Source organism: Bos taurus, chromosome 17 (genome assembly GCF_002263795.3).
Source record: "Bos taurus isolate L1 Dominette 01449 registration number 42190680 breed Hereford chromosome 17, ARS-UCD2.0, whole genome shotgun sequence".
Taxonomy (NCBI): Eukaryota; Metazoa; Chordata; class Mammalia; order Artiodactyla; family Bovidae; genus Bos; species Bos taurus.
The window spans coordinates 10,509,087-10,521,028 of NC_037344.1; the positions used below are offsets into that span (position 1 = coordinate 10,509,087).

The following is an 11,942-nucleotide window of genomic DNA, read 5'->3' on the forward strand; positions in this document are numbered from 1 at the left end:
CCTTAATTATAGTATCCTAAAACAAGTTTTTAGTTAATGAGTTAAAATGAAGCATACTTACACTATCCAAACTGTATATGGGTACCATCCAAAGAATCCTATTTAGAAAGCAAAAACAAATTTAAAACACTTTACATGATTAAAAGCATTTTACATTTTACGTAACACTTACATTTTATGAGAGAAGCCACACAACACTAGTAGAATCAACGTGTTACCTTATTATGGGTTTCTGTAGCTCAGGTTGTGTGTAATGCACTAAATGTTGCAGTATCACCCAAAGCGAGATAGGTATAGTCAACAGCAAAAAGATTCCAGCAATAAACCAAGCCTTGGTGTGTATGCCAACCTTTAAGAAGCAAAGAACATATTAATATAATTCTCTGATATTAAAACTAAACAGGTAAATATGCTTTTTGTATTTTTTAAAATTTTAATTTATTACTGAGGCTCAGTATTTTCCAAATAACTAGTGGCTATTTTTATTTTTTCTTCAATAACAGCCTATTTGTGCTTTTATAGAAGGAGGGGGTGGATTTTTCCTCATATGGTCTTTAGTTATAGCACTGCATACATTAAGCATACTAATCCCATGTCATTTCCCTCAGATTGTTATTGGCCTTTTATATTTGATTTTTCTGATTAAGGATGTACAGAAATTTTAGAATTTTCTATAAGTCAAATCTAAAAATCTTCTGGTTTATTCCTCTGCTTTTATGTTGGGATAAAATTTACCAAAGATTTCTGCAAATTTTACTGTTACTCAAAATATGAACAGAAGACTTATTGAGTGCTGTTTGCCTGATAACTTTGCTAAGTTCTTGACATGCATCATGTCTTTTAATCCTCCCATTGGCTAATGAGCACTGCCAGTGTCCAAGGGACCCGTTCAGAGGACCCATGCTAATACAGATTGCCCCTGTAAGAGCACACAGGGCTTCCCAGGTGGCTCAGTGATGAAGAGTCTGCCTGCCAATACAGGAGATGCATGATATGCAGGTTTGATGCCTGAATAGGGAGAATCCCCTGGAGGAGGAAATGGCAACCCACTCCAGTATTCTTGCTTGGAAAATTCCATGGACAGAGGAACCTGGCAGGCTACAGTCCATATTGGGTCACAGAGTTGGACACGACCAAGCACACATGCGTGTCTCTTATACACGATATTATCAACTCAGGACAAGACATTTTCAAAAGGTCTAATTTCTTTTTAAGGTCAATATCTGATCAACATTTTTTTCCTTTAAAAGCTCAATTTCTAAAAATATAATTTGAACTGCTTCATCCTTAAGGCAGAGCTAAAGTAATCCACTCATTTTCTGATAAAAAAAATTTATTTGAACCTCTGTTTTATCTGAGGAGCCCTCTAGAATAAATTTTATTCCTTGTACTCCTGAATGTGAATCCTTTTAATTAAAATTTAAAAAAAGCAAATGCTAGCTTTTTAAAGTGAAAAGGCTGGGAATCTGTTTTTAGTATTTGAGGAGTTTGAGCAGTTAATGGAAATAGAACTGAAGTCCACAACTTCTGTCTTTTGCTGTTTCGAACAAGATTTTTTTTTCATCAAGAGTCAAAGATTACAGAAGTAGAAAACAAAAGTATTGAGAACAAATGTATTTTTATAACAATGAATTTCTACATTCAACTGTATGGAAAACATGAAAAGCAGATTGGAAAGTCTTGCTGAATGCTAGAAATTAATAAAGCAGTAAGTCAAAAGTGAATATGCAGAGGTGAAGATTTTAAAAACAATGTCTGAGCAATAATTTTCCAAAGATTTTTGCTTGGCTCAATTTCATTTAAAATTCAATACTGAGCTTCCCTGGTGGCTCAGTGGTAAAGAATCTGCCTGCTAATGCAGGAGACTCATGTTCGATCCCTGAGTCAAGGAGACACCCTGGAGAAGGAAATGGCAACTCACTCCAGTATTCTTGCCTGGGAAATCCCATGGACAGAGGAGACTGGAGAGCTACAGTCCATGGGGTCACAAAAGAGTTGGATATGACTTAGCAATTAAACAACAACTCATTTTAATGATGGCAATAATAGTAACATACCCTAGATTTTCTTTATTACAAGGTGATCATTAAGAACAGTATTGCCAAGTACTTTTAATGCCTACATTTGTTTTTATGACTGCTTTAGTGCTAAAAGGTAGAACTTGGTGGCAGACTTGAGAGAAAACTGATGTGCTCATGACTAAAGAAAGCCAAGCATCCTCAGTATGCTGTAAAGGAGAAAGTTCTTTTTCAAATGATCATAAAACAAGTGACTGGAGAATTGACTCATTTCAGTATGGTGATTCCAATTGTAGAAATCTTGCATATGAGAGTTAGTACTAGTTTTACATTGCAAGTGGTAATTTCGATTTAGAAAAGCATCATCCAGCCACATTAATGCTCCTAATTTGAATCACTGGTCTTATAAGTGTTTTGGTTTTTGAGCTATTTAAAAAGCTGTATGCCTAAGAAATTGAACCTATCGTATGTGTGTACATGTTTATGTAATGTTATAATAAAATATAATAAAATTATATATGTTCTACTAAAGTAGTATTATAAAATAAGATCTTACTCTAGGTATCTGCACAAATTATTAATATGATTATTACATTTATTTTAATTTCTATTTATCTCTAAATTATTCACACTTGAGACACACTGATAGAAGGATGCGATTAATATTAAACTTATCAGCCACTTTTGGGCTCAGAAAAAAGGAGATAAGTAGTGTAGATTTTTTCCCTAAGGTAATTTGAAGAGAGCAGAGAGGAAAGAAAAAACCAATAAAGACCAGCATCCAGAAGTGAGTCAGCTGTCCCTCAGCCAGTGGCTTTCAGAGCAGAGAGTAGAGGGACACAGGAGAGTGCCTTCTGGGCTCACTTCTCAGGGAGAAGCAGGGAGCACTGCTGGAGAGTAGGGAGAGTGGCTACTCGGGACACAGGGCTAGCAGGGCAGCATGGCATCCCGGGGGCGTGTCCCTTACTGACCTCTGTATATGTAAACACACGCTCAGCCCAGTAAGAGTGGACAGATGGCGGCACAGATGGTCGCCTGGCTGCTCCAGGCCTGAGTGTATTCCTCACGGGCATGGGACTGGCTAGCCAAACCTCCAGTTTTCTACAACCTCAGTTGCCACTGACTTCTCACAGCATGAGCATTGTGACTGTGGTGTTTACAAGAGAAGTATTTTTTTTTCATACAATACTGGCTCTAAACATGTCAACTACTTTTTCCAGTGCTTAATCAGATGCAAATAACTTTGCTTTGCGTGCTCAGTTGTGAACCTAATCCCAATGAAAATGCTATCCAAAAATGCTATCACATTGCTGCCCCACTATAACAATAACAACAGCAAATAAATAGCAAATAAACAGCAATAACAACAGTGCTATTTTAAAAACAACAGTGGTAATTAGGGGCTTACTGAGTACCTACTATGTGCTGGGGACAGTGCTAAGCATTTTAAAGACATAAACTCATCCCGTAAATAATGAGAATGACTGTCACTTTAGCCACTTATTAGTCTCAGTGTTCACATCTGTAAAATTGGGATAATTCCTGTTTCAGGGCTTTAAAGAAGATTAAAGAAAATTACACCTTATCTTAGGGACATGCTGTAGTTAGTGTCCCTAACATCTTAACAACAAAACACAGAGGCAGGGGAGGCCCTCCCTTAATCCACACTCCTTTCTATCTGCTGTGCCATGCATTCCCGAGTGAAAAAAATACTCAAACAAAATGAACAAAAACCTGTCTTCATATACTGATACCACTTCTTCACTCCACATTTATTTTTAGCTTTTGCCCGGATGCCTCCAGGGTTTCCCTCAAAGCTCAGTTGGTAATCTACCGGCAATGCAAGAGACCCGGGTTCAATCTGTGTGTCAGGAAGATCTCCTGAGAAGGAGGTGGCAACCCACTCCAGTATTCTTGCCTGGAGAATCCCAAGGACAGAGGAGCCTGGCGGGCTACAGTCCATGGGGATCGCAAGAGTTGGACGCGACTTAGCAGCTAAACCACCACCACCACCACCGATGCTTCCATCGAAACCATGACAAGGCTCACAAAGGACCCTCTTACTTGTGAAGACCAATGGACAGCGCAGCAGCACCAGACTTCTCACTGTTTTGTCCTTCTGGAAGAGGGCACGGCAACCCACTCCAGTATTCTTGCCTGGAGAACCCCCATGGACAGAGGAGACTGGCAGGCTGCAGCCCAGGGGGTCGCAGAGAGTCAGACATGACTGAAACAACTTAGCACATGCATATCTGACGAGCCCATGTGAATGTCTCTCACAGACCTTAACTATGTGTCCCAAGCAGAACTCAAGTGCTTTCAAATCTGAGTTTCCATCGAGTTTCCACCTTGGGAACTGGCATCACCATTTACCTTGTTCAAGACTGAAACCTCAGAGTGGTTCCTGACGTCCCCCTTTCTCTCACTGCCTCTCTTCCCCAATCATATCCCCTGTCAAGCTCTGTTTCTTCAATTTCCATGATGCTTAAAATTCACTTTTCCATCTCTATTTCTGCTATCCTGACTTGGGTCATAAGTCATCATAGCCTGGGCACCCACTACTTCTGAACCACCTTGAAGAGCTTTCTAACTTCTTTCCACTTCCACTTAATTTTCCACAGGCTGGTAGAGTTGTTTTTGGAAGATGTGAACAATGCTGCCCTGCTTGTTCACTTTTTAGATCTTTTTTAAATTTCCTCATAGCATTTCACATCATTTATTGATCTGTTTGTGCTGGTTGTGTTTGCCTCTATCACTAAGTTCCATGAAAGCAGGAGTCATGTTTCCCTCTCTAACCATACAGAATACAGCAGCACTGGGACTCAAACAATCATTTATTAAGTATCAGACATTTGGGCAAAATGAGAAAACAAGTAAAATATAAATCGTGTTAGATGCTGGTGAGTCCTAAGAAATATAAAGAAGGGAAGAGGATATGAAGAGTTGAGGAAAAGAAGCTTGTAATTTTTAAACAGGGGAGCTGGGTGACACTGAAATAAAAACCTGAAGGACACAAAGGAATGGAAATACCATCTAAGGAAAGGCATATTATGACACGCCAAGGCCCTAAGGAGGGAGCATGCCCTACACGTTTGAGCAAAGCAAGTGTGGAGGCGGCTCACGAACTAAGGAGAGAAAGTCAGAGTGAGATGGTGGGGGGGTGAGTTCAGATCATGCTGGGGCTTGGCGCCACAGTCAGGGACATGTTGGCTTTTAATCCGGGACTAGCAGTGACTGGAAAACTTTACAAGGATACACATAACGTGACTTGTGTCTTCACTAGCTGTTTGGCTGGTGTGCTCAGGATAGTCCAGCCAATACATGATGAGAACCTGGCTCAGGGTGTTAGCAGTGGAGATTGTAGATTAAAATATTCCTTAAAAGCTGGTACAGAAAAAGTAGAGTTGACATCAATGATGAAATAAAGATTTACATTTTAAAGCAAAACCAGAAACACTTCACACAGAACTTCTCTGCCTTCTGGCGCCCACCCGCCCCTCTGGGGTGCACTGTGCGTCTGTGCTGTGTTCGCCAGACCTCTCCAGTGGCAGCAGGACTTGCTCAAACATAAAGATCACTTTCTCTCCTCTGGCCTCTACTTAGAAGACAGCATTCCTTTCTCGATTCTGAAAGGGGCCATGACGACCCACCACTTGACTTGTAAGCGCAGACATCTCTGGTGAGCTTTACTGTAGTTGTTCAGTCGCCAAGTCGTGTCCGACTCTTCGCGACCCCATGGACTGCAGCACATCAGGCCTCTTGCCCAAGTTCATGTCCATTGCTGAGCTTTATGTACAATGCCAATGTTATCACTCCCCTTAAAGATGGTGACTGGAACTGAAGAGTGGTCAGACCTGGGGAGATGCTGGGCTGTAATGAAGTTCAAACTTAAATACTTACTTATAACCTTAGTAATGTTACTAACTATACTACTTGCATTCATGCCTGTTTATGGTTATTGGTTCTGGCACTACCAAATGTATCCGAATCTCCGATAAAACTAATGATTAGGCCACTTGAAATGATTGACCCAATATATAGTTATATAAGATCCAAGACTGTAACAGTGTAACTTTTTCTTCCTGGGAGGAAGCAACAAGAGGGAACCATTTCCTGGACATAAGACAGAGGCCCAGAGGCTTTTGGTTACTGTTGACAGGGCTTAGTTCAGTAACAGTACATTGAATGGCTAAACCTGAAAATCCTCATTTGACCCGTGAACAAGCATTCCCAGTCCCATGGGGCAAACTGGTAGCAAAATGCTTCCCAAACTTTGGTCTAAATTAAGAGCGAAAGGGAAAGGATTGTAAAATAACAAATACTGCCCATCCAGTTCTTTGAGAATTAAGTCACTAGCCACTGTGGGTTCTGACCTACAATACACCCTGGAAGGAATTCGGGGTGGGGGTGAGGGGCGGGGCAGACTCTGCAAAAATTGGCAAAACTGGCCTTCAGACAGTCGGCTGTTTTCAGAAATTTTTTATGAATCTGGATTCTTGCATCTTTCCATACTTAGAAACTCACTAAATTCACACCTGTTCCTTGTGACTAGCTATCTTCTACCGAGTACTTGACTGCATCTGCCTCCTTAGCCAGAATCACATATACACCGGCTTCCCCTGTATCTCTTCAGGACAGCGCTCAGAGCTTTCTGAGAGGCTGTCTCCCAGGCTATAATTCTCAGTTTGTCTTGAATAAAATTTTCCATCTCCTTCTTAGATTGACTACTATTTGTCACTGACACCAACAACTAAGAGAAGTCTTAAATTAGGTTATGCTACACAGAATTAGTCTTTAAAATAGTTCCTATATTTCAGAATAAGAAATACTCTAGAGAAATACTTAAAAGTAAGGAATCTCTATTAGTATTAAGATGTCTATACGTGGTGTGGTAGACAAATTATGGAAATAACCTAAATTTCTAACGGATGAGAAATACTTAATGTAGTGTAATAGTCTAGTAACATTAAAAATAACTATATGGACTATGCTAGTATGGGAAAGTGAACAAAAAAATTGAGTGAACATACATAAAACAAACACATACTGAATACAATTTGTTTAATTATATAAAAATGTTTCCACACAAAAGGCCCCAAATTGCATAACTCTTGTGAAACAGTTGTTTCTAAGTAAAAATAGTCCCTTGGGTTTTATTGACGTCAAACTTGAAAGTTCACTTCAACTTTTGCAAAGTGCTTAGTTAAGTATTTACTTTGGGGTCTTTCAGCTTATAGTACTTTCCTGATGTCATAATAAGAATATGACATCAAAAAACACACAAGGCATTTTCCCTGAAAACTTTGTTGGCTTAGAGTTCAATTTTAAAGTAGAACAAGGTCGAACCAACTCAATCCTTTAATTCAGGAAGCTAGTTAAATGCTAATAAAATTCTACACCTGGTCCTTAAGGTAGACCTAACTAAGTTCAGTATTTGAACAGATCAGATTTCAGGAATAAAGTTATCTTACTTTCCGGAAATGGATGACTGCCTGCAAAACAGTGGTCTCCGAAGCTGCTATAGTAATATATTTTATTTTCTCAGTCCTACCTCCACCAGTAGCATGCTCTGAAAAACCGTGAACAACCAGAAGCCACACATCGGTTCTGCTATGGGTTCATTACATGACTTGTTTTTCAGGATATCAAGCCTGGAGCATCCGGGTAAAAACAGGCGACCTTAGATGGACAGGAGATTGAAGAAAGGGTAGGAGGCTGATGGTGCGGGACCCTCTTACCTCCAGTTTCTGTAGTTCCCACACGCAGAGGGGAACCGCAACCACTATGGACAACAGGTAGAGAACCACCGCCAAAGGTCGAATCCACTGTCTCCAGTTCCTCCAGGTACAAGTGCAAGGCATGTTTCCGCATAAATCAGCTCCGAGTAGGAAGGAAAAGAAGCTCGAAGTAGATGGTAACGCGGAGCCCTGTTCTTGGGCTGTTTTTTCGTCTCGCATATTACGGTAAAAGAGCCGACGAGCGACTCTACCAGCAGCTTGAACCGCCTCCTCGGCCCACGCTGTGCTTACTGTTACTGCTGCCACAAACGCGGCCGCTCACGGGGCTACCGGGGAGCAGTGCGGGCAACATTCTTTCTTCCCCACAAAGCATCGACCCAGTTCTTCCGCGGTGGAATCCCCGGCAGAGCCGCTGCCCTCACCTGGGGATCGCCCAGAGTTCCGCCGGCACCATGGCCTCGAGGGGAGCGGCGCCGAATGGGACCAGCCTGTAAAGACCGTGCAGTCAGTTCGTTTCTGCCCCGCGGCTGCCGGCCTGCTCGCTCTTTTCTTGGGTGCTGGCGTCCCTTTCCTGCGGCGGCTGCAGGCGTCACTGAGGATTCCGCGGACAGATAACAGACGAGAAAGCCAACCCAGCAGCCTCAGGATTTCTTCACTTGTTCTTTCGGGACAGTCCCCCAAGGCGGAACCCAAGGCCAAACCAGGGCTTCCGTTTCCGCCCTCGCTGTCTGAGGTTGGTGATTCGAGGACTGAGCAAGATAGGCCCGCCCCATCCGGCTCACTTCTCGCTCTGTGATTGGTCATTTTTCGGGGGCGGGGCTTCAAGGTGCGTTCCAAGCTACCAGGGTGGAGGAAGTCGAAATGTTCGGAAGTTGTGGAGTTGTTCCTGGCGGCTCAGTGGCCCAGGAAGATTCTGCAAGCTGTACAAGTCTTTTGAAAACATTTGAGGAACTCCTACTACACTGTTATGCTGACTGTATTCCAGCTTTAAGAAAGGCTGTGTAAGAAGCCATTATCTTAGAGCGGAACCTTTCTCTGACCCAAAGATCCGCGATTCTGCCTGGAAGTGGATAGGGGAGTTCGCTGGAATAAGAGGAAATGGGAAACGTCCGCCTAGTTTTGTGTCAATTGCTAAAATCTAGGGGTGGAGCCCGGAGAAGGCAATGGCACCTCACTCCAGTACTCTTGCTTGGAAAATCCCATGGACGGAGGAGCCTGGTAGGCTGCAGTCCATGGGATCGCTAAGAGTCAGACACGACTGAGCGACTTCACTTTCACCTTTCACTTTCGTGCATTGGAGAAGGAAATGGCAACCCACTCCGGTGTTCTTGCCTGGAGAATCCCAGGGATGGCTGAGCCTGGCGGGCTGCCGTCTATGGGGTCGCACAGAGTCGGACACGACTGAAGCGACTTAGCAGCAGCAGGGGTGGAGCCACTTAGTTATTTCGGGACGCTTCGAAAGAACATTCTAGGGATAGCTTAATTTTAGAAGCAGTACTGAATATGTTTTCCGCATTTGGAACTTTGTAAAAACTGGCATATATTTAAGTTTCAAAAGGTTTACGTTACTACTGACAAAGAAGTTTTACGTGCTCAAAGCTTTTGAGGCAAACAATGGTGGTATCTTAAAGCCTTTTTAAACCAGTAGAGCAAACAAATTATCTACTTCTCAATTGATACACAAATATGTATTGTATCTGTTATTTTCTGAGGGTCAGGCACTGTACTAAGCGCTTTTCTTACATTATATCAGTTGATCAGTGCAAAATTCCTAAAAGGTAGGCAGTTTTCCATGTCACAAACGAGAAAACAGATTAAAGTATTTAAGGATAAAGTTTGAGGAACTCGTTGAACTTGTTACTGGTAGAGCCAGGATTCTGACCTTGGTATCTAACTCAAGCATTGGATCTGTCCATACCTACCACCTGAGAATTTTGGAGAAGATAATCGCACCCCACTCCAGTACTCTTGCCTGAAAAATCCCATGGATAGAGGAGCCTGGTAGGCTGCAGTCCATGGGGTCGCTAGGAGTCGGACACGACTGAGCGACTTCATTTTCACTTCCCACTTTCATGCATTGGAGAAGGAAATGGCAACCCACTCCCGTGTTCTTGCCTGGAGAATCCCAGGGACGGGGGAGCCTGGTGGGCTGCTGTCCATTGGGTCGCACAGAGTCGGACACGACTGAAGCGACTTAGCAGCAGCAGCAGCATGGATAAGAAGGCCTACGGTATTGAATATACCCAGCCTAGGATTCTGACAGAGGCACTGACAGAATGTCGTCTTCCCTATTGTCATCTGTCCTAGCTAGAGCCTACAGCTTGATAACATCTCCTTTTTACAACCTGGCCTCTTTTAAATACAGACTGCTTTTTTAAGGGGAAATGGGCCTTTTGTTTGTTCTATCTAAGCTAACCTATAAAATTGAAATCATTATTTCTAAATTTTCTGATCATTAAATTAATGCATGCTCCATTGTTAAATTTTGGAAAATAGAAAAATAAAAGTAACCTTTATTCTACAACCAAATATAATCACTACTTACTTTTTTGGTACACAGTATGGTTGCCTTGGATACATAGATTGTCCCTGTGCCTTTTAGCTACAGTCATTGGCATCCGTAGTAATCTTCCCCATTCTTTCTCTTGGACAAATCTTTTTCACATAATTTGTGGAACTTTCCTTGATTCCCCCTTGCTCCCCATGTGCTTATAGCACTTGTTGTGTGTTATAAATCATTTCCTTATTTGTCTTTTAGATTGAATTTCTAGGAGCATGCTGAAGTTCTAGAACTATTAGAATAAAGCAAAGGAGGGAAGGGACCGGAATGTCAGATGCACAGGTGGTTTCCCACCCCAGTATGTGAACTGAGGTTCATCCACGGTGAAGTTTCTGCAGGTCAGAGAAATGAGGGAAAAAAAATTATGTAGTTTTTAATTTAGTCTAATCTATTCTTTCTAAGTGATTATGCTTTATTTTGAAATTGTTCATTCTATTTTTCTTTCATGTGAGGAATAGTAATAGAATAGTTGCTTTCTAAATATTTTTACTTTGGAAAATAAGAAGTTAGTAACTTAATTTGCTCCCATTTAGTTTACTTCTGAAATTATTCTTGGCCCATGAAATCAATGAGACAGGGAATGGCCTCTGATTTCAGCAACCACAGTGTTGGCCTGATCCTCATCTCCTTGCTTTATTTGGTATGTTTAGTTGCTCAGTCGTGTCCGACTCTTTGCAACCCCATGCACTGTAGCCCGCCAGGCTCCTCTGTCCGTGGGATTCTCCAGCCAAGAATACTGAAGTGGGCTGGCAGTTTCTTCTCCTGATGTGCTATAGGTATTCTCTGTATTCTTTCTGGATATGATTTGGCCTAAGTTTGAAGGTGAATCTGAACTTGATCGTGTTTGAATAGTAAATGGTTATGACTAGCAGGTGGTTCTAGGGTCAAAAGCAAGCTGTTAGTCATTCTTGATGCAGTGTACATAGAGAAAATGAATTTCTGCTGATATGTTACTGTGTCATATGAGAATAAGTAGGTGAAATTTTTCCATCCATGGAGGGTATGTTTGGATTAGTCTGACTTAAAATAATAGGTTAACAAAATTGGCTTTGAGGAATTCTGAGAGGTGCACATTGTTAAGCCCTTGGCCTGTATCCTCCCATTTCTCTATGTAAATATGTCTGTGATGGTTTTAAAATGTAGCTGGAATTTCTTTACTTGTCCCGTAAATATATAGACTCTGTATCCCATCCCTTCAATATAGGTGGGGCATGGTTGATTGGACCACTAGAGTATAGTGAAAACTGATCATAGTTACCATTTGACTTCAGAGGCTAGGTCATTCCACCTTGTCTGTTGGAACAACTTGCTTTCCGAACTCTCAGCCATCATGTAGAAGTCTGACTGCCAGAGGCTGATGTGCTCTGAAGAGCCAAATATACATCGGAAGGTCCCTTGAAGGTATGCTGAGTGACAGTCACAGCTGAGCCCAGCCCTCCAGGTAGCCAGCCCACGTGCCTGCCCCACAAGTAGAGAAGCTGATTCTGGCTCCCAGAACTGGAGTCACCCATCAGCGTTTTGCATCTTTCAAGCTGAGGCGCTAAACCTGTGGACCAGAGGAAGCCATTCCGGCTCTGCCTTACCATGATTCCTGGCCTGAAGAACCCATGAGCTCAAGAGAACTAG

At 42.1% G+C, this 11,942-nt stretch overlaps 1 protein-coding gene across 2 annotated transcripts in view; it reads right to left on the reverse strand.

The window, feature by feature from the left end:
• Positions 1-7,964, reverse strand: part of TMEM184C (transmembrane protein 184C) — a 28,953-nt gene extending 20,989 nt beyond the window's left edge. Inside the window, exons 1-3 of one of the 2 annotated variants that reach the window (NM_001075180.1) lie at positions 7,757-7,964; positions 219-349; positions 62-98 (exon numbers count right to left, since the gene is read on the reverse strand). In NM_001075180.1, the coding sequence (NP_001068648.1) occupies positions 62-98; positions 219-349; positions 7,757-7,879 (291 nt within the window). In that variant the 5' untranslated portion in view covers positions 7,880-7,964. The other variant, XM_059875902.1, reaches the window with a different exon arrangement.
• Between the last annotated feature and the right edge of the window lie 3,978 nt (positions 7,965-11,942).